Source organism: Adiantum capillus-veneris, chromosome 23, assembly GCF_014529385.1.
Source record: "Adiantum capillus-veneris isolate H3 chromosome 23, ASM1452938v2, whole genome shotgun sequence".
NCBI classification, from domain to species: Eukaryota; Viridiplantae; Streptophyta; class Polypodiopsida; order Polypodiales; family Pteridaceae; genus Adiantum; species Adiantum capillus-veneris.
The window spans coordinates 15961512-15983730 of record NC_140953.1 but is presented as its reverse complement, the minus strand read 5'-3'; the positions used below and the strand labels follow the sequence as shown (position 1 = coordinate 15983730).

At 41.8% G+C, this 22219-nt stretch overlaps 2 protein-coding genes and 1 pseudogene across 2 annotated transcripts; 1 reads left to right on the top strand and 2 right to left on the bottom strand.

The window, feature by feature from the left end:
• Positions 1–247: 247 nt before the first annotated feature.
• LOC147427455 (uncharacterized) lies at positions 248–2108 on the top strand. The gene has a single exon (XM_086496589.1). It carries the CDS (start codon positions 572–574, stop codon positions 1673–1675), a length of 1104 nt encoding a protein of 367 aa, XP_086352715.1. The 5' UTR covers positions 248–571; the 3' UTR covers positions 1676–2108.
• Positions 2109–18139: 16031 nt separating this feature from the next.
• LOC147427454 (uncharacterized) lies at positions 18140–18537 on the bottom strand (annotated as a pseudogene).
• A 1419-nt stretch (positions 18538–19956) lies between these two features.
• On the bottom strand, positions 19957–20673 carry LOC147427453 (uncharacterized). Its single transcript, XM_086497743.1, has one exon. The coding sequence runs from the start codon at positions 20671–20673 to the stop codon at positions 19957–19959; it is 717 nt and encodes a 238-aa protein (XP_086353869.1).
• Between the last annotated feature and the right edge of the window lie 1546 nt (positions 20674–22219).

Here is a 22219-nt window from a genome sequence, read left to right as displayed (position 1 = left end):
CCACATAGGTTTTAAGTCATACGAGAAGAGATCCACAAGGCGCTAAGTTGATGATTGGCATCTTGACACAGGGGGGAGCCGCCAGGTGGGTGCATACCGTGCATGCAGATAAATTTGTAAACTGTCTAATTCAAGAGAAGTACCTGGGACGTCCATTCAGGGTCCAAGTGTGAAAGGGCGGCCGAAATGGAAATACAAACAGCTGGCAGCATTCGGGCCACGAAGCAATCAGGTCGACGCGATAACCCAACTCCCTTAGATGTGCCCCCTTCTCAAGTCTCCAGCTTGACGTTGAGCTGCTGTGCTAGCCAGAGACCGCATACAAGGTATCGCTCCACACACACACACACACACACACCGCCATAGCTGCGCTTTTGTATATTATGAGCGCAGCCCGGCCTCCACATCCACACACACAACCCCAACCACCATCGCTGAACAGTTGTGTGTAGTATGAGAGACGCGCACACACGACCACCATTGCTGACCTGTTTGTAGTATGAATTGCTTGTAGAAAGGGAGCTTGCATGCAGCTCGCCCCGCGCGCACACGCACACAAATACACAATTGTATGCCAGCTACACCTGCATTCATTCCCAAAATGCTGTCTATACACCGCCAATCGCAGCCAATCCGTGCAGATCCTGCACGCCGCCTGTTGCAGGACACGGTAATTTACGGTACTGCAGCACCTCCGCTGCTGTTGCTACCTCCCATGCAGCAAATCCAGAACCAATTCCCGCCAAATCGAATCCCCAGCCAATCGGCACCGCCAGCGTTCAGCGACGATGTAAACCATTTCCACCCCTCTGTCGCCATCATCATGGTGGTCCTCCTCAGTGCCTTCTTCCTGTTGGGCTTTTTCTCTCTCTATGTCCGACGATGCGCTGATGGTCACTCCGCAGAAGGCCGCAACTCACTCCGCCCTGGTGGAGAGTTGTATCATGATCACCCCCATCAAGGCGTAGACCCCGATATCCTTCACACACTCCCTCTAGTTGCATACTCTTGTACAAAGAAGAAAGGCAGCACCAATGTTGAGTGTGTCGTATGTCTAACAGAATTCAAAGAGCAGGAACCCTTGCGGCAGCTACCTGCATGCAAGCATGTCTTTCATCAGAATTGCATTGACATGTGGCTGTTCTCTCATTCGACATGTCCGCTTTGTAGACGGAATATTTCTGTGTCAAATGGGTCTTTGTCGTTCCGGTCGTGGGGGGGATCAGGAAGTTTCCGTCTCATCCCATTTTTGAGCAGAGGGAATAGTGCGGCACAGAATTTACCACCTGCTAGTGAAGAGCACGGAACATTGTCACTTATTCAGGGCAACAGAAGTGAGACGGTAATGAGCATTCGACGAAGTTTCTCAGCAGAGATACCTAGTGCATCTTCAGCTGGGTCTCGGTGTGCCGGAGAGATTAATAGTGAGGATGGTTGTTCGACCTTGCAATCTTCGAGCAATGTGCAAGACCGAGTGGGCAACGTGCACACGTTTGCAGGGAATGGTGGTGGACAAAATGTCGCAAGGAGGCAGTATGGAACGCATTTGGCACGGGCGAATTCGACTGGGCACTGTTTGCAATTGGGGCTAGCAGATGAGGCAGGTATGATCTGTCCGCCGCTTCCGATACGAAGCCAGACACCCGTAAACGGACAGGTAGGCATCATTTGCTAGCCTCAGCATTGAGGAGATTAAGAGAGAAGGTCTCTTTGTAAAAATTAGTCAGATCATGTGGACTCTTGATCAAGAACAGAAACATGGCAAAAACAGCAAGGGTCACCATCTTCATGAAAGGCGTGGTGACCGTGTTATAGAGGTGCATTGCAGGGTATGTAGTGTTAGTTTCTCTTGAATTTCAGTTGTACAATTATCCCCCTCTGTTGTGGCAAGGCTAGAGAAAATTCTTTTGTACTTTGTAGATATTGTGATTAATTCACAAGAAGATTTAGAAATTTTCTCATGTAGGAAAGTGGAGTCTTTCTCCAGTGTTTTTCATACAATGAATAACATCATGAGCTTCTGCTTGAGAGGCACCGCATACCTAGGGCCGGCAGTCCCCTGCCCCCAATTGTACAATGTGGGAATTATTGTGAGAATTTGTCCAAAACTTCTTGTGTAAGGAAATCATGTTGTCAAAAGATATTCAATTTGAGCAGCATGATCGCTTCTGCCTTGTTTTTCTACACTTATATAATTATGTAAGCATCTTTTATTTTCTCTATTTCTAACGATATAATATTAAGAAAATAATATACACCTTATTATGCACACACACACTAATCGATACCCAAGCTGGTTGGTTTACTATTGACAATGTATTCTAAAATGGAAGTCTCATAAAACAACACACAGTAGCGAAGCCATGCATTGCCTTAAACACAGGCTCACGCCCTCATTTGGTAGCCCACAACTAGCCCCTAATTATTGTTGCCCATAAACATTACAACTCAATCTCGGAGTTTCTCTCTCTCAACACTTTTCTCTCGATCACAAATAAAAGAAGTGGATCCTATTTATAGATGCTTGTACCGGCATCTGAGTGCACTGATATAGTTACTAGAGTAACTACCATTGGTAATTACCAGACCCTACTATGTAGAAGTGCATGTATAAGGCCAGTTCCAAGAAATGGCCGGAGGCCTCTTGATCGAGTTGCGCCTTGCGCTCAGTGATCATCTCCACTTCATAGGGTGTCAATGTGTTCTTGGCCTTTGTATCAAGATCATAAAGTGTCTTTTTTCCTCTGGTAAGCCTAGCTCTGGCTAGCTTGTGACATATACATGTAGTGTGAATCCAACCAACTAGATCTGGTTGGTTGGCCTTTATCTTCAAAGATTATCTCAACCATCTCTCTAAACTGGCTTTGTCGACCAAATCTTTCTCAGGAATCTTAGAGGCTTCTACTAAAATTTGGAGCAACTCATTAGTATACTTTATTAGCATGCTAATCCAGCTCTACCAATGTGTTATCATTCCTTTGAAATTGATGATCTCATCTTTTAGTTTTGAGACAACCGTTTTCTGTTATGTTTCATTCAACACGTTCTTCCAAGCTACCCATAGAGCCTTGCTCTGCTCATACCATTCTCGTATTTGATATACTATCTTGATGTACATGTGTTGATCCGACGGTTCATTGTATTTGGGATGTAAGGCTGGAAAAAACTTGGAAAGCTCATCATCCTTCATAGATAAGGCATACATGAGCATCGAGGGATCATGCAAGCACCAGTGCTTCAATGTAGTTCATGGAAATATGATTTTCTTGTTGCATCGTCTGCCTTAGAATGCAAACTCTTCAATGCACGAAAGCGTACCAGCATCGACCAAGAAGTTTAATGATCCGGTACAAATCGCTCTAAAATTCAAGCAGTAGGCTAAAAAAAAAAAAAGTTGATCAAGGAAGAAGGAATGTGAGTGCTATCAACTCAAGTTCGTCTAAGATTGAGTCACGTCTAAGAGAGTCAAAAGATCAAGCAAAGACTAAGAAGAAGGGCTCCTAGACAAAGAAGATAGAAGCGATGTCGAAGCAAATTTGAGATATCAAAGACCAAACTAGAGTGGGGAAGGTCGAGACCTAGTGTACAAAGTGTAAGTCAAAAGAACACGGCTACTGCACTTACTACAAAGCATTCAGTTATCTATGGAATAACTGTAATATTAAGGAAGGCAAGTATATATTTGTGATAGCACTAAAAAATCCAAAACCATCAAAACAAGAAGGGATATCAATTAGGTCTATGGAGAATGAAACCTATGCTAGAAATATACCGAGAAGGAATAGATGTTAGAATTCGGTTGGGAGGGGGCAAGGTAGAGGTGAATTTACAAGGCATAATTTTAGTTTCTACACATGTGGAAAGTCTTGACACTTTGCAACTCAATGTCCTGAAAATTGTTAAAGTTGAAGTACCTCAAGGAAAAAAGTAGACCCAGTTCTTATGCGCATGATCATGAGGAGCATTGGGGTTGTCATTGAACAACTACCAAATGAGCCTATTAAAGAAAGGACAAAAACCAAAGAGGCTTAGAGATGGGAGAAGCAAAGGGCCATCTGGAAGGCCAAGGAGGTAGATAAATGGTAGTAGCACCTGAGAAATTTGGTAGCCCAGATCACAAAGAAACTAGTAAAGACTATGGCAAAGCAACCTAAATGCCCAAAGACCAGGATTATCCAAAGGCTTTCACTAAAGCTTCCAGATATTCTGGTGAGGGGACTCCCTAAGAGTGAATCTAGTAAGGTACAAGTTGAGAAAGAAACTGACAAAATAATGAAGTCCTCGGAGGAGTGCCTAGGAGAAGATGTTTGGCAGGATAGTCGAAAATACTTGGCTGAGGCTAATAAAAGGGATTTAGGGATGGAATATGTTCAAGAAAAAAAACCGATTCCTCACAAAGGGGTCCATCAGCCCCATGAGACATAGGAGGCCAACGAAGGCATGGCAGTGCGAGGAAAATTATCCAAAGGGGAGATCCTCTAGTTCATACATCTCTGGGAATGAACAAGATCAAATCTATGTAAAGGTAGGTGAAAAACTTTAGAAGCTTACTCTGAATTGGATGATATCAGATGGACCTCACCAAAGGCTCCTAAGTTTGTTAGAAAGCAAAAGAAAAAGGAATCAAATGCAATGGTTATGAATTCATTTGAAATCAAGGATAATGAAGTGCCAGTCAGCCAGATCGATTACAAACTTAGAAAATAGTGGGAGCCACTGTCGAGAGTGATACTCGATGACAGGGCTAGAACATGAACATCCTTGGGGAGCATGTCAAGAGATGAAACCAACTCCATTTAGAATCAAGATGGGAAGCTCAGTATGACAACTAAAAACAAAGAAGAAAAAGATTAAGGAGTGCAAGGATGGGGATTCAAGAGGTGAAACCAACTCCATTTAGAATCAAGATGGTGAACCACTCGGAACGACAACCTAGAAACAAAGAAGAAGAATACTAATGAGTCCAAGAATGGGGGCCCCGGTCTATAAAGTTTCATATTTTTTTGAGCTTCAAGGATGATCATTGAGCTCTTTCTTTCATTCAATAGTTTGACACCGCTTTCTCTGGAGGCAACTTCTCATTGTTAAAGTTTGGAGCATCTCAAGTGAATAGCCCAATGTGATCCCATTATTTATTTTGCTTTAGGTATTTATTTTTACTTATTTTTCAAAGCCTTGGCAGGGCAATTTAATGAGGTGTCTATATAATCACACATAGCCCCCATTGTATTTTCATATCAATTGATTTCCAAGCTTGCAATAGGTACACCCACCTTCAAGATGATGAGTATCAAAAATAGTTTTTCGGTTGGGATGCGAGTAATGCGAAGGCAATGCCGGCTATTACGGAATCTCTCAAAGAGAAGATTTCTCCAACCATACAAATATTGAAGACTGTCAATGAGATGTGGTCATTTGTCTTAAAATTGCATATCCAAAGGCAAAGCCAGAAGCTCTACAAAAAACAAAGGCAAATGCAAGCATAATGAGGAAAACGGTGATAGTGAATCGGGGAAGCATAACAAAGAGATTATTGGTGTGGTCACTATACTGGAAAGGGCTCCCCCCTTTTAGTCAATTGGATACCATTTCCACTACTAGCTTCATCCAAAGAGAGGCGTGTGAGTGGTAGAGAAGAGCAAGCAGTGATCCTATAAACAGTTTGAACCCTTGTGTTGGAGTTCAAGTTATCGATGTTTGAACACATTGGTCATAATTCAAGGCACGTGTATTGGTAGGGAACCAATTACACGTATCTAAAAGTGAAAGATACCCCTCCCCAGGGGTCTATGCACAAAATATACAATTTACACATTTATACAATTTTCAATATACATCAGAGTTGTGGAAGCGTTTGCATAAGGGAGGAGTTCTTAGCGCCCGACCAAGCATGGAGTTTAGGCCATGAGCCGGACTGCATCCAGAGGCGCATAGCTAGTGTTACCCATGAATGGGTGTTATGAATGAAAGCGTACTCAAGAATAATATAACATTGTGGAGGGTGAACATATGTGTACACCGCATCTCTGAGAGAGAGAGAGAGAGAGAGAGAGAGAGAGAGAGTAGTGGAGGATGAAATAGAGTGCACAGAGACATGAGAGAATGACAACATAGAATCTTTAAATGCCCCATCTAAATGAAACATGCAACCATATATGAATGGAATGATAAAATTTTGGTATACCATAACATCAAAAAGTTTATGACAAAATAACTAGCAGAGCACCGGGCCCTGTGTAAGGATCGACCGGTCAACCCATCCACTTCCCCTCTGGGTGAAAGCATGTTAACCTGTCATGATTTTTCATGTCCTGGACAATGCTAACTAGCACAATTTTGACATATGCTAACTAGTACAATAACTTGAGCTACATCTCCAAGATCTATGACATATGATATATCAATAGAAAGCACTTGAAACAAGGAATCCAAATGTACAACCTCCGACAAATTTTGATATTATTTGTAAAAAATTTACCGGACGCCCAACTTTTCGAAGATGTACTAACTTGAAACTGCTAACTAGCACAAAAAGCGCGACAGGTTAACATACTTTCACCCCTCTACTATGGATTGAGAGAATTTCACTCCGTCGGGAGCAAGCCAGAACACCTCCAACCTACTTGAGCCAGACATAAGCTGAGGCCGCTTCGCCTCCCTCCATGAACCCAAGCTCTGAAAGGATCCCAAATACCAGTAGGTGGTAGGGTATCAACACCAACCATACCAGTTTAGGCATCACACCTCTTCGATGTCCAGCATCGGGTGTTTATGCAAAGCCAAGATAAAATCCCTGACGCGTTAGCCGTATAGGTCGTTCAACCCCCGACGCACTAACCGTGTAGATGAGTCTAACAAAAATAAGAAGACCTAGGCAACACCCCCAGGTCAACGACTCTTTAATCTAAGGCTAAGCAATGTAGGTGATCCTAGCCTTGTAGCGACGCTGCCATGAGAAACATAACACATGAGTCCAGTGACAATAGCACCTTTCATATGCACAAACAATCTTTTCCAAGCAGTTAAATTGTACAGGGTCTCTACCCTTACACGTCTACCATAAACCATCCAAACCACTTCATGATCTAATTGCAAAACTGGCATAAACCATAATCCAACCACTTCACACGGTGAGCACTCCACCCAACTCGGGTGAGGCACAACCAATCCTGCATAACCACTTTAGAACATAACATGGCTGTAAAAATTTGGCAGCATAACCATATCCAAAAAAAAAAAAAATCAAGAGCCACATCGGCTTCCACCATAAAATCACAACCATAATCCATGAGGGATCTCAACCCTTAACCACAAATTATATTCACAATGAACCAACTCCCACACTTATAGTTTGACATATCCCCCTAGAGTCAATCGGAGTCTACACACATATGACTCTTAAGACGAGCTTTTCATGCATAAAATAAGTCCGATCAACAACTAAACATGATATTAAAATCCAATTTTGACAACATCTAACCATGCAAAGTTGATGCATCATATCTGCTGTAAGGACATGGGTCCTATGGGCAAGGCCACCGGCACGGCCGGACAGTGTGTACGCTAGGGAGAGGCTATAAGATAGCACAGTTGGGTGGAGACTAGCACACGCATTATCACTGCCCTTTCACTGGTATCCGAGCTATTTTTGGGAGGAGGCTAAAGCGGTTTGCATATGCGTGCGATGCCCTGCTTCTCCCACACGTTCCGCAGATAGCGACGTCTCTGCTGTGCAGCAAAAAGAAGATAGACATAGTCTACTGTGCGAGCAACGCGTGGACAGACAGCGACAGCCCATCGCGGCCACCCCATCTATGCCCTCCACAGCGGGCGACCAAGGCGGGCAAACTCGACCGGCAACGCGACGGCACCGAGGCTCCGAGGCTTCCGTTGGCACCGTTGGCTGCACGCGTAAGAAGGTCCGCTTAACCCTTGCATGAAGGAGGGCTGAACCCACCCCATGAGTGTAAGAGGCCAACACTTTACCATCAAGCTATTGGCCCTGGTTGTGTATAACAAGGAAAGATAGTATACTTGTGTTGAAAGGAAAACTAGAAGGAAAGGGAAAGCTTCAAACTTCAAGGAAGTAGCTTTACACTTCCTTTTCACTTCTTGGAGGAAGGCAAGTTTTCCTCCAAAAATTCTTTTTTCCTCAAGGAGGTAGCTTCAAAGTGAAGAAAAGCCTTCACAAAAATGATGAGTTTTTGTGAAGAATCATCAACGGTGTTCTTACAAGGAACGACAAGTTGAGCGCTCAACTTTTCGCAAGGCGAGGTTCGCATGCAACGCAAATCACAGAGCATACAAAACACAAAGACTTCAATTTCTCAAGGTACAAGTTGTCGTTTCTTTTTCTCTCTTTGCATTAGTGTGTGTTTACCATGGCCAGTGAGGATATCCCACTTACACATACGTTTGATTTTGAGCACGTAGATCAAAACCAGGGCACCACGGGTGAAGGCCACCTACACGGCCGGACAGTGTGTACGCTAGGGGGAGGCTATAAGATAGCACGGTTGGGTGGAGACTAGCACACGCATTACCACTGTCCTTTCATCTGCACTTCACCCCTCTACCAATAGGGCTAGTTTTGACATAAAAAGGTGGAAAGCAATCATACCCATGCACATGAGGCATCCACGTCAACCCATAAGGCTCCATACATCATATGGTAACATTCCATCACCATAAACATGATGTAAAATATCTCCGACCGTAGGTCAACCATAAATTATAACTTCACACATATGCAAAAAACAACTTTTTGCCATTTTTGGGAGCATTCATAACATGCAAATGAAAGTGTTTGACCTCAAACCAATGTATCAAGATCAGCTCCACAATATAGACTAACACTCCATCACATCACTTTGCCCATATGATACTCACATAACAAACAGTAACACAAAAAGAAAGCCGCTTTAATCATATCTGCCTATGCGGTTTGGGTTGACTAACCATATACCCTCACTTAAGTTTATGAGCATTTAATCACTGAATCAACTCATCAAAACAACCCATAAATCATACATAAGCGGCTCGGTTAACTCACGACGTCATATGGTACTCCCTCTTGGTAGCACCCTTACTCGCGTAGGTAAAATCGGTTATGGAATGATTAATAACTCGCATACCCAAGGTAATAACGGAGGCCTAAATACATTTATCTTCAGGTTAAGTCAAGACTTCCAATTGGCTAAGTGGGTTTTCCCATCCGGTGGAACTATATGGTGATTCTCCAAGGAGCCTGGGGTCAAAAACAATTTGACTAAGTGTAGTGGACAGCAAACTATTTTTTTACCATAGCTCGTGCGTGATTTTCACATGACACCAAAGAGAGACAATGTTTTAAATAATGTGTTCCATCTCTAATTTAAAGGGTTCGGGCTAATTCATAACGGTTTGTGAGTTATGACCAAAACAGTGTTCCTACCGCTTATATGACGTGAAATGAAAAGCGTTTTTTATACACATGTGATCATAAACACATCGTATGCATAAATCAGCGTGTTAAACATGATGAAATAATCATGGGGCAACTTTGTATGTACTCGGCAAATCCATACATGCACTGGTATATGAAAAAAAATCACCGACAGGGTGACTACTGAGAAAAACGACATAGAGAGAGAGAGAGAGAGAGAGAGAGAGAGAGAGAGAGAGAGAGAGAGAGAGAGAGAGAGATAATGATGGCTATGGAGTTTAGAGCTTCTCACCGTGCTTTGGAATTGATTAGGGACTGTTGAAAGGCTTCTTGCTTTGCCGCAACAGAGCGGTGATGAGAGCTACATAGAGGTATTTACCGTGAGAGCTTTTGGAGAGCGCGTACACGCGAGAGGAGATAGTAAGCAAGTAGAGAGAGAATATCCTTCTTCTTCTTCTTCTTCTTCTTCTTCTTCTTCTTCTCGTATATGAGAGAGAAGAGCTTTGCGGTAGTAGACGCAACAGACAACAGTGACAATTGAGCACTACAAGTAAATTTATAGGCACTGTGCAAGATCAGAGTGACTCCCAACGAAAAATCTAGCGCTAGTTTTTGGCCCAAGAATAGCTGCAGTTTTTTGTGAACTTTGCTAAAAACATGCCTTTGCTTCTGGTGGTCAACTCTCCTAATTATCATCCAATTTTTACAGTAAAATTGATCAATTGAACAGTATCCGACCAACTAATGGAACCTTGACTAGACTATGTCCTGACATAATTATGACTTTCACGTACTGCCCGTTCTGCATATTTACGGTATTGCTTTTTATAAAAATAATTCGAGTAAAAATTAAGTTTTGTCTCATTTTTCCTCCGGATGATCATTTTTAAATCCGACGGAGACTAAAATTAACTTAGGTCATCCTAAAAGGTATATTTCTTTTCAAAAACGTCGAAAAGCACAAAAAGCTAAAAATAGCGTAAAAAGCACAAAAAAGCAAAAATTTCTATAATTAAACCAAGAGTTCCCCTTGTCCACTGGAATGAGAAAGCGGACCCACTTTTCACTAAAAAGCAGCAAAAATCATGAAAAGCTAAAAATAGTGTAAAAAGCACTAGAAAAGCTGATTTTTATAAGATTAAGGATCCGACCCAGCTTTTTGCAAAAAAGCACTTAAAGGCATAAAAAGCATGAAAAAGCTAAAAATAGCATATTTTTTCAAAACTGAACCAAACATTCGTCTGACCTGCTGGAATATGGAAATAACTTGCTTTTTACTTTAGAACCTTACAATGATGTCAATCAAGCATCTTCCATCAAAATTTAACAAAAATGGATATTGAAAGCTAATTTTTTTATTTTTTAAAAAGACCCAAAAATTGGGGATCTTACAAAAACACTATATATGAGTGCACTAGTCCATTCTTGTTGGTTGGACAATGAACAAGATTTGTTTCAAAGTTCATCATCTTGAAGTATTTGGACAAGATGTGTTCACACTCCATGAATGGGGATTCTTGGATGTAGTGTGGTCTATAGTTCAACTTTCTAAAAGGCATCTGGTGTTTAAGATGACATTATTCTCAGGGTGTATACAGCATGATAGTTGTTGGGGTATTTATGGTAGCTTCTGCATCGACTTGGTCTCACCATTTATGTTCATTACGAGCTACAGATAGGGTGTTAAAGTCTAAATCATCTCAAGTGAATAGCCCAATGTGTGTTGGAACTAGGGTTGCAAGAAAACACACACACCTTGGAGAAGACGAAAGAAGCTCAAGGCACACAACAAAGAGTATATTACTTCGCGTGCAATGGAAAGATAGATAGCCCTAGAGTGATGGACATATATACAATGCATGGGAAAAAAATACCTCCAAGTGAGGGAAAAAATGCCTCGCCGGTCCTGATTGTGCTCACACACATCACTACCACATGTATATGGTAATAAATCCCCCCTGGAGTGATGCAGTGAACGAGAGCTGGCACATAGAGTAAAGGGAAGTGCCATGCTGCCCTAAGGACATGATCAATCCACAAAGGGGAGCAAGCCCAGAGCTTTGCGGGAAGCTTCAAACTTCTCATGAAACAATGCCTTTGTGAAAAGATCTACAAGGGTGTCTATGTTGGTACATAAGCCAAGTTGATCTCTCCTGTTGAGAGCCTCTTCCTAGCATAGTGGTAATGCACCTTGTTCGCTTTGCCGCACGTGTCGAAGGCTGCAAACTTGCATGTGCCTTGTGTGCGAGCCTCAAAAGACTGCAAGCACACAACTAGACAATCCTAGCAAGCTCAAAGAAACAATGGTGTGTCAGTCTCACTGCTCAATGCTTCCGTCGTGAAGAATCCTATGTTGCAAAGAAGAAGGAGTCTTCGCCGATGCCACGCTCAACCGCCGATGCCGCCGCAATGCTCTCTCTCTCTCTCTCTCTCTCTCTCTCTCTCTCTCTCTCTCTCTCTCTCTCTCTCTCTCTCTCTCTCTCTCTCTCTCTCTCAAGCATACACACACACATACACGTATGAGCACACAAAGGAGAAGGAGACAGAGATGGAGCAAGCGCATTTCTTAGCTTACACCTCAAAGAATGAGGATTTTTAGGTCAAATAGACTTTTTATAAGAGTTTCACCCATTCACACATGGGCGTCCACAGTGGTCGGTCCACAGTGGCTGGTCGTTGCAAAACTACTGTAAAAATAAGATAAGTGGTGCGTCTCTAATCCGCGATAACCTACACACCTATTGGATCGACAAGCCTGGTCCATGACTCAATCAAATAAATAATATGCGTCCGTCAAAGGTGATAGGGTGTCCGTGAGGGTTAACATGCCCCCCTTCTTGATGTAGATTCTGTCCTCGAAAGCTATTGAGATGAAGCCCGTTCGTCGAGGTGGAAGAGCATCCGAGATTGAATGTCCTTAGACTTCTTCAATCACTGCAAAATCAACCAAAATTGGCACAGTAATTGCATTCTCATATACAATTAAAAAGCATATGCAGTTGTAGGCACACAAATTGATTGGTAACAGAATATTAAACCATTTGTCAGCAATAAACATTAAACTATAATATAATCAAACGAATAAGAAATTTTAAAGGTAAAAAACTAAACAAGTTTGGGGTCGCTAATTTAACGATCGAAAGGCACTAGAGGTCAACTATTAATACCATAAGCAAGCTTCTCAATTTTCTCTGGTCAATTAAGCTTTTTAATCGCAAGAGCCAAGTATTTCATGTCCGAGGGCTGACTAAAGGCTATACCTAGAAGACCTTATAGTTAAGCTACGATAAAAGGAATCGCTCATGAAATCATCGCCTAACTTATTCCCTTTTCTTTGACCCCCCAAAATCTTTTCACATTGATTCAAATTTGATGTGTGTGATTATTTTGTATGCCTTGGGTTTTTTGTTTTTCAAGAAAAAGCGCTTACACTGGAAACCTCTAGGGCTCTAGTACCATAGGTGATACATGTGAGTGAATAATCAAATCAAGCTGGATTTCTCTTCCAGCTTAAGATTTTACATTGTGGCACTTTTTTTTTTTTCAGCATTTTGATTTTGTAACTTTGGGGGGTCATATAACACTGTTACTCTCCTCAGTCTCATCACACTAGTAAACTCCTTTTATAATACTTAAGCTAAAGGTCAATAGGGACTAAGCCCACTAGAAAGCCCTAGTACATTGCACACAATGCTACCTAAATCCGATCAAGAGCCTAAAGTAACCATTGATTATTTGGAAGGCATTTCCCATGGTATTAAGAGAAGATTTCTAACGCCTAACTTGGTCAAACTAGCTTAGTTAGACTGCTTGATTCTTTAACCTAGACAAGGAATTATGACGGAAAATTATATAGGATCTAATGTTTAATGTAAGCAAATGTGTTGAATATTGTCCTACCAATCACATTTAAAGCAAACAAACATGGATGCAAAAACAAAGACAAGGGGCAATGCTAATGGACAAGAAACACCTGTTCGTGTTGATGATCGCGCTCGATTTGAAGAGTGAACGAGAGAAAGATTCCATGAAGTCCAAAATCCTAACAACGGCAACACATTCCTGTACACACTAGAAAACACAAGGAATACCTCTAGGAGGCACATCAATGGGAAGAGGCACCAACCTTTATTGAACACAATCAAACAACATAAGGAACCTTAACCTAATTATTTGCACCCCCCTCCTAGAGAGTCAAGGGAACAGAAAATTGTACAGATGGGGAGGTAACCCTAAGGCTAAACCCCTATCCTTATCATCGTCGAGAAAAAGAAAGTCATCATCTGTGAAACCATACGTGCCATCCGTGTAATCATGTAACTCTTGTTCATCTCATTAGAGGCACAAATATTCACTAAGAATGTCTCACTACGCATCTATAGTCATCTTGGTCAAGAGGGTAAGCTTGTGCAGTTGGAGAGACGTCCTCTACTAAGTATGGATCAGTTTTTGTCAAGAGACGTATCAACCATTCTAATTCCTCAAAGTTCCTCTCACGCGCTAGCATATCTACCAAATCCCATTCACATGCAAGAATCGGGTAGACTTTGTGAAACACTTGTGAAAAGTACCTCTCGTCCAAGGTAGGAGTACTATCCATATCTGTACACACAGATAGATGATGGTTAGAGTGCAAATATTATAAGGGTCGTGTCAAAAGATTGTGTCCTTGTGTATAATGTGTTTTTATGATTTTGCGTCATATATAGAGCTTGTAGGTTTTCAAATTTCTGTTTGGTGGCTCTTGCTCTTTTACTTTTTTATTTTTGTTTTTGTGAGTATAAAACTTTATATATATACATTCCCTAAGATTGGGAGATTGAGAGGTCAGGAAGGAAGGTTAAGAGGGGAGCAAGTGAATGATGGATGTCAGCAAACACTCCTCCCTTCCTTGGGTAGATCATACCTTTTGGAATGATGTTGTCACCTTTTGAAACCAATTGTTCCAAGTTGTTATGGGTGAAGAATTTCACCAATAGTTTTTGACTACCCTAGGCATTTCATCTAGTTGAAAGGGTGATAAGTTACTCTTCCATGATTTTATTTGCAACGTTGTTGTAGGTGGTGAACTTACAACGGGAGGTGCAAACTCTTTCTTGTATATATGGATATATACAAGGGTGGGTGGAGGTTATATCAAAGCTTATATTTCCGTATATAAACTACATGGAGAGAAAGAAGCTTCATTTGCTTTTTCTATGGTTGAGCTGAGCAAAACAAGCCTTTCCCGCTTGGGTACCCAAACTAGCTCCGGATCAGGTGTATAGTGTTCTGTCATCATTTCTTTCCCATGATCTTCAATCGGCTTTATCGTCATCGGATTTGACTCACATGGGTCAGGTGACAAGTAAGAACACAATGTACATTTTGGCACCCACATTTGATCATTCCCTTCATAGTAACCTTGGGCCTCCAATAGTTGTTTAGGAACCCAACGTTGTTAGAACGTCATCCTAACATAGGGAGAACATCAACATAATGTCAATCCGAGGAGTAGGATCCGGGTACGGCATGGAAACACACAAGTGGCTTGTCCGTGCCAAATGGAGGATTAGAAGGTGAAACCTACACACAAAGAAAGCTACGGAGAGGGTATGATGTTGCTACGAGGAGTGAGCACACTACTTACTCTACCATTCGGCCTAATCTCTCATACACAAGCTTAATCATGCACTACTCTCTAATCAATCACTAATCCAAATCTAATCAAGCACACAACGAGCATAGAATAGCATAGAATGACCACACCGGGCACCAACACTCTACACAAGCCTACACACACTTAGGAGCATGCTTAAACAAAAGGGAAATATGAAAAAAAGAGAGATATTAATCAACAAATCAGCCACTAATCTTTGATTAATCAAGCATTGATTACACCATGAGCAAATGAGAGAAGAGGTTAGAGTTTAGCTATTGGCATGAGGCCGAATCGTCCATGCACGCGCGTAGGAAGCTCAAGAACTCCATAGCCATCTCCTTCTTCACAAAGCTTATCTCAAGTGAGTAAGAATCCCCTTTCACATTGTGTGTTTTGAGTTATATACTCTCTAGGCTTTTTAGAAGTGGTCGGGCACCCAAATGGCCAAACTCACTTAATCTGCTATCTGCACTGCCTAGGATCTAAATATAGCTCAATGTTTGCAACTTGGAACTCTTGATGAGCCCAAAACATAATTACAACCCGCATTTGCGGTCATTTGACGGAAAATCCTAAAACTTAAGTGACCGTCAATGGTGACCGTAACTCCATAGATAGTCATCAATTCCAACTCTTCTTTGCATCTGTTGCTTGTATTTGCTTCATCTTCATCTTTACTTCGCATCCGCATCATATGGCCTCGTTAGCATTTACTAAAAATAGTAACTAGCATCTTTTACCGGTCCGTTTGGCCATTGTTGACTTAGCCGCCAAACACTCCCCCCATCCGATTTCAGTGCACGTCCTCGTGCGCTGCCTGGTTGGCTTGCACTGGAGAGATTTAAAATTGGTGGTAATGTTGTTCTGAAGAGCTCTAAGCTGTTGGGTTGACTTGTTGGTGAATATGAGATTAGTGATTTGGGTTCACGTAAAAGCAATTGGCTTGATTTATTATGGGAATAAAGAAAAATAAAAGGATATGTATAGTGCGTTAGGTTCTGGAAACCCTGGATAACCAATGGGGAAAAACCTCATGGGAAAAAGTGTCCAAAGGTATGTGATCTTATTATGGGAATATACAATGGTGGGTGTTTAGGGACTGAATTGATTGGGCTTATATAAATAATGTGAAAGTGAATTGTTCAAGCCTTTTGTCCCTTGAAAAGGGTCGATGATCTGCCTTGAGTCTGGAGTTGTTTTGCTGTTGCCTGTACCTGCAAGGTGTGTGCATGGGTGGAACAATAAAGTGTGCGTAATGCAAATGTCCAATTATGGGACAATCGATATGCTTGCACAGATTTATGCATGGGTAAGATTATGTTGTGCGAGAGAAGTGTATTGATGGGTGCTCTTCAGAGTTTAATGTAGCTAAAAAAGTAAATTAAATTCACTTTACTAGCTTCCATTACTCTCGAGAAGGTCGTTTGATGCAATGGTTACCACTCTCCTAATGTGCGCAAGTTCGTGTGTGTTTTGTTTTGAACACTTCGCCTCTCCACCATGATTAAAATAATACATTGACTATGCTCACCTATTCAGAATGAGCGACTTGATATAATTATGCTAAACTCTTCCAGCTTGAGCTGTAGCCTAGAGCTGTAGCCTAATTAGCTAGACTCATAGACCACAGAAAAATATTAGGACTCGAAGCTTAGGTCTAACGCTTTGCTCATTTATCGGCTCAACTGCCTGACTCTTGATTTTTTTTTTGGTGACTTGACTTGACTTGACTACTGTCTTGAGCTCTCAACAAAGTATATATCTAGACATTTAGAGCTCAGATCCTCAAAAAGAGGGTTATTAAAGGGCCATATTGGCAAAGTAGGTTTTTTTTGCCATACTTGTGTGACCTTGGTTGTCAAAATTGCTTGTTGTAACTTTTGGTCTATTATCTGAGAAGATTGGCTAGTTTCATTTTGTTGGAAATGGGAGATGACTTTAATCTTCTTCTACTCGTTTGTCTGCTTTGGCACCCATACGTATCTGCTATTTGTTGTTGGATTATTTTTGCAGATGACATATTGACTTTTTGGACCTGTAACCTTTATCTGTCGATGTTTGTAGCTGAAATTATCTTCAAGTTGTGTAAAATCTGGTCTTGGTGCCTTGGGTAGCCAGATTTGTTTTTGTCCTCTGTAATATCCCTTTGCTTGAAGTATATTTGATGGCACAAATATTTTTGTATGTAATTTTGTATTCAACTGTATCTATTCCGTGCCATTTTTGGGAATCACGGTTGGTAAATTTCCTTGAAGATATGTAGGCCTTCTAGATTGAGAATCGTTTTTGAACCTGTTTCTAGCCCTGTTGTTTGATCTCCTATTTTGAGTTGAATTTAATCTTGATTTACCTGTTTGTTGTTTTGGTTTGAAGTTATTTGCTACTGTATAGCCTGATATCTTTGGTTTGGGTAACCAAACATTTGGTTGACCACTGTAGTAGCCTTGCTCTTCTAAGCTGTACTGGGAGGCAATCCATCCCATTTGTTTACATGAATTGCTGAGAGTAGGATCATTTACCCAAACTGGATCTTTGACATTGATGTCATTGGCTGCAACATAGGTTTTGATGTGCTGCTTGTGTCTTTGTTTACACTGAGTTGGGTATTTTGGCTGAAAGACCTTTTTATACTCTTGTCGAGGTTGTTGGTCTTGGTTTCCCTGGGGTGCTGAAGCCACTGCTGTTTGCTTTGATTGTTTAACTGCATTTGTGACCTCCTTGTTGGACTTTTGTTCTTCAGAGGAAGAGGTTAAGCCTCCTTGGACTTTTGCTTTTCCCTTGTCTTCTGATGATAAACGTCGAGATGTAATTACTTGGGATGTTTGTACCTTTTCTTGTTGATGACATGCTTTGGCGATTTCTGCTTTTAAACTGACTTGAACTGTGCCTCTATTTTTGAACAACTGTTTGAGTCTTTAATTTCCTCTGCCAGCTGGACAGAAGTAAGTTGAGTCTTTTCTTCAGATGCAATGCTTACCGTAGCCTTTGGTTCACATTGCTCATTATTGATCTCTTTGTAGATCTTTTGATAGGCTTCATGTGCTTGATACACCATTTGCTTCTGATTGTTCAAGTTAATTATGATTTGTGTCACCTTTGGCTCTTTGGCATTTTCCACTGGCGAGACAATATTAGGATCTGACTTTATGACTGGCTCTGTTTTTTGATTCTTGCCATCATGTGAACACATGGAGATGTCTTTTTCTTGGTTTTGATATTTGATCTCTGCCTCTGTTGAAATCTTGGGTACATACCTTAGCGATGAACTATCTGTGCTATTAGCATTATTATGTAGAATCTTTGATTCCACATTTCTGCTTCTTGAAATCTTCAGTGGCAAGTCCTTGATTGCCCATCCCTTCTCTGGTTCTCGGTCACAGATAATTTCTTCATCCACTTCCTCTGACATTGAGTTCGCTGCATCCTTGTCGGATCTTTCGACTTCAGGCTTGAAAAATTCCAAGCTGACCATCTGTTGTAGCTGATCTTTTTTGGCAGCTTGATTTTCAATTAAAATATCATTGACGCCTTTGACCTCCAATATTTTAGTCATCAGTTTGTCTCTGGTATCCTTTGACAAGATATGCTTTCTTTCTGTTGACTTTCGACTTGGAGACGTCTGCTTTAATGATTCTGCTGCTTGCAGTCTGATACTGTCTTGGTTTTACTTCTTCATCATATCTAAGTGCATCTTTACTGGGCAATTGGGTACTAGATGATTAATGCCACATCCGTAGCAATGCACATCTATTCCTATTTGTTCTATACCCAGTCGAGGTATCTGTTCATAATATTGTTGGTATTCGTTGCCCATAGTATCTTTGATCAAATATGTCGTCAGCATGACATGTAGATACTTGAAAACCAACACTGACGCTGGCTTTGACTGACTGCCCTTATCTTTTCCGACTGTGGCATTCTCAAGAAGCTTGTAATAGCTTCCATTGTAACCCTGGTAGATGGTCGTTTCAGCCCCTGCTTCTGTGACCAACTTTAATTCTATGTCTGCTATGAACATGTGATCCTTTATCTGTGGCTTCTGTATAGTCTTAGGACTCTGTTGACGCTTCGATCCTGTATTTGGCTTTTGTTGTCCGCTGATTTGTAAGAGAGTATTGTGACTCTCTTTTACTGTTTGCAGTTGATAGGGTTTTCCTGATTGCAGTAAGTGAGGTGGAGATTGGACTCCCCCCATCCGAGAGTGTTCCCTATCTGTAAGAGGCATCTTCCTTATGCCAGATGTGGATATTTTAGCTTTGTCATCTAGCTCAACTGATTGAGCTAGGTCTTTGTGACGTCGTGCTATCTCAATAGCTGATTCTTCCATTGATTGTACGTGTTTTTGTGTTGGTACATTTTGTGGTGTATGTGTAGTGTTCTGTACCCGTGACTGTTGTGTTGTGGCACTCATATGTGTAATGAAATAAGTTGAATTGTGCTCATACAAATTCAAAGTCTGATCATGTTTCAGTGGAAGCCTAGAGCTTTTAAAGTGCACTTCCCTATCTTCTAGTGATTGACTTTGTGCAATAGTGGCAGTGTGACCAATATTTACCTGGTTAGATATCATTTCATCATGTGTTCGTTGCTCAATTTGGTCTTGTGGAGTTGAAGGTGACAAGATGAAAGCTGCAGCTCTTTCCGAGAATTTATCTGCAATAAGATCTAATTCATAGCATCTTCCATCTATATCATAGCTCCTGTCCCCAATGCGCGTTGCCCATAGTGTCCTAGGAACTGACTCGCAAAATGTCCTTACCCCCGTGACTTGAACCCATCTTTGTCCATCAGAATCTACATAAATTGGATCTTTCCATCTTGTTTCGTTGATCCAGTGAAGGGCTATTGGTTTAGATTGCTTGTTGACTTTTGAAGTGGTTGAAGGCAACCTTCATTTACACATGGCTTCAAGGAATTCCTTCCTACTGACTGTGTCTTCATTTTTTGGCAGATTGATTATAGTAGGCCTTGTCTCTTGAGTGATTTCTCTGTTCTGAGCTACCACTGTATCTGCATTGGAAGCTAAAGGTAAGCTCATTATCAAGCGGTAAATATTACCACTTGTCGACATGTATTTGTAACCCAACTTTGAACCATCTTCATGTGCTATGAAGCATTGATCTGGCTCTTCCGTTGCTTGTTGAGGTGTTTTTGCTTTGTACCATCTACCCTCCATATCTCTATAGAGACTGCTACAGTTTTTGTCCTTGTAATTTGACTTTATCAAGTGCACAGTGACTCGGCAACTGCTAACCTCTGGAAGATCTTGCCTGCGCAATTTTATTATGTCCAACTTACTACCTGGTTTGAGCTTCATGTACACCGATCCTAAACAATCTTCCATTAGGTTCTTTTGTGAATTAGCCATGTTGGTAGCTTCTTCTACTTCCACTACCTGTATTGTCGGGCTTTTCAGAGCATTTTGCTTGGACTTTAGATAGCGATTGTCTGCATCATCCATGTAGCATGGAAAGTCTTTGAAATGACCTATTAACTCCAACCTAACGCCAACTGTTTTGACTGTTATTAATAAGCTTGAATTTGCATCATAACTGCTTTGATTTGCTGATGTTTCCATTGACTGTGGCTGTTGTATGTGCTGCTCCATTTTATCTTTCAACCCTATTACTGACCTGCTGAGCACTTGTATTCCCTTTTTCTAGCCTCTCCCACGGGTGACCAGTGGTTTTCCCAATCTATAATTTCAATCTGCTAGTATTAGCAGCCCTTAATGATCAATTAGAAGGCCTAAAGACCGAATCCGATTCCAATTTTCAGATTTTCGATGATGAATAGCTCACATGCACTCGTGCCATCTCTAGGTCAACTTAAGCGGTCAAATTCAGTGCCTGGGTTGAGTCTAAGCGGTGGCCTAACTGCCAAATTTCTATCGTGTACTTTGAAGTGTGTTCACTTATGAATGCCACTTAGATCTAGAATGAGGGATCTAGAAGTCGAGACCAAGTCTAGAACTAGATACGGCTAATGATTTCGTCAATAAATAACTCGCTAGCCCTTCTTGTAGGCACTCAATTTCTTAGGTAACAATGTCTCAAATGGCACTCACTAACTAATGGATCAAATCCAATGTCGCAAAATGGTGAGTCAAAATGATCTCGGACGTGTCAATGAGATCTCTAGGATAATCGGCAATCCCACTCATCAAGCTATCTCACTTGCTCTATGTGCAATGAGGGTATGCTCAGTGTAGAAGGTCACAGAATTGCAAGATATGGTCTCACAATTACTCTCAGTGTGATGCTCTCTACGCTTCACCTCGTCTCAATTGTGGCCACGTGCTCACTTATGATCATAGCAATCAGCCAGGGCGAGAGTCGGGAGGGGAATGTTAGCATCAACAATGCGAGGTAGGGTCAGCAATGTCTGTGTGTGTGTGTGTTTGAGGGTTGCAGGCCAACGAGGCAGAAGAGAAGTGTGTGGGTGTGTGAATGTGCTCTTAATTTTTTTGTTTTTATTTTTATTTTTTTATATTTTAAATTAAAGATACTCTGTGTGTATGTGTTGCGTCTACTGGCGTATGAGCAGAATGTGTGTGTAGGTGCCGTGGTGGTGAGCGAGCCAAGAAAGTGTGTGTGTGTGTGTGCATATGAAGTGAAGCCAGCTCAGGCCAGGCCAGGGCGGCGTGGGCGAGCATGCGGGTGCCAGGGTTACTAATGAGGGAGAGGGATTAGGGGATCCGAGAAAAGTGGGAAAGAATCCGCGCAGGGATTCATTGGCAGAGCAAGCGAGAGAGGGTCGGCCAGGAGCCAGCAAGATTTTGCAACTAGGTTGCGGACTCAGCGAAGCAAAAATGGCATGAGTATGCAAGAGGGGCCAGTGGGCAGGTGGGGCGCCAGCTATATATGCACGCCAACATGTGGGGTCACGAGCTATGGGGCCGACTCGGGCAGCTATCGCGTAGCGTAGGTCAAGCCAAGCATGCGTAGGATGACTAGGCCAGGAGCATGCGCGCGTAGGATGTCAATGCAGCAAAAGCGTAGGAGGTCTCGGGAGCTCAGGGCGCAGTGAACGCGTAGGATGGTAGATAAGGGCCGGCGCAGTTCAAGGCGAGAATGCAGTCGGGCGGGCCAGGTCCAAGTGAGTTTTTTTTATTAAAAAAAACCAAAAATAATAAAAATCACACAAGTAAATTA

Bases quoted from the DNA above. Each gene is read 5' to 3' on its own strand.
- LOC147427455 (XM_086496589.1), top strand. From the start codon at position 572: ATGCCAGCTACACCTGCATTCATTCCCAAAATGCTGTCTATACACCGC.
- LOC147427453 (XM_086497743.1), bottom strand. From the start codon at position 20,673: ATGGAGCAGCACATACAACAGCCACAGTCAATGGAAACATCAGCAAAT.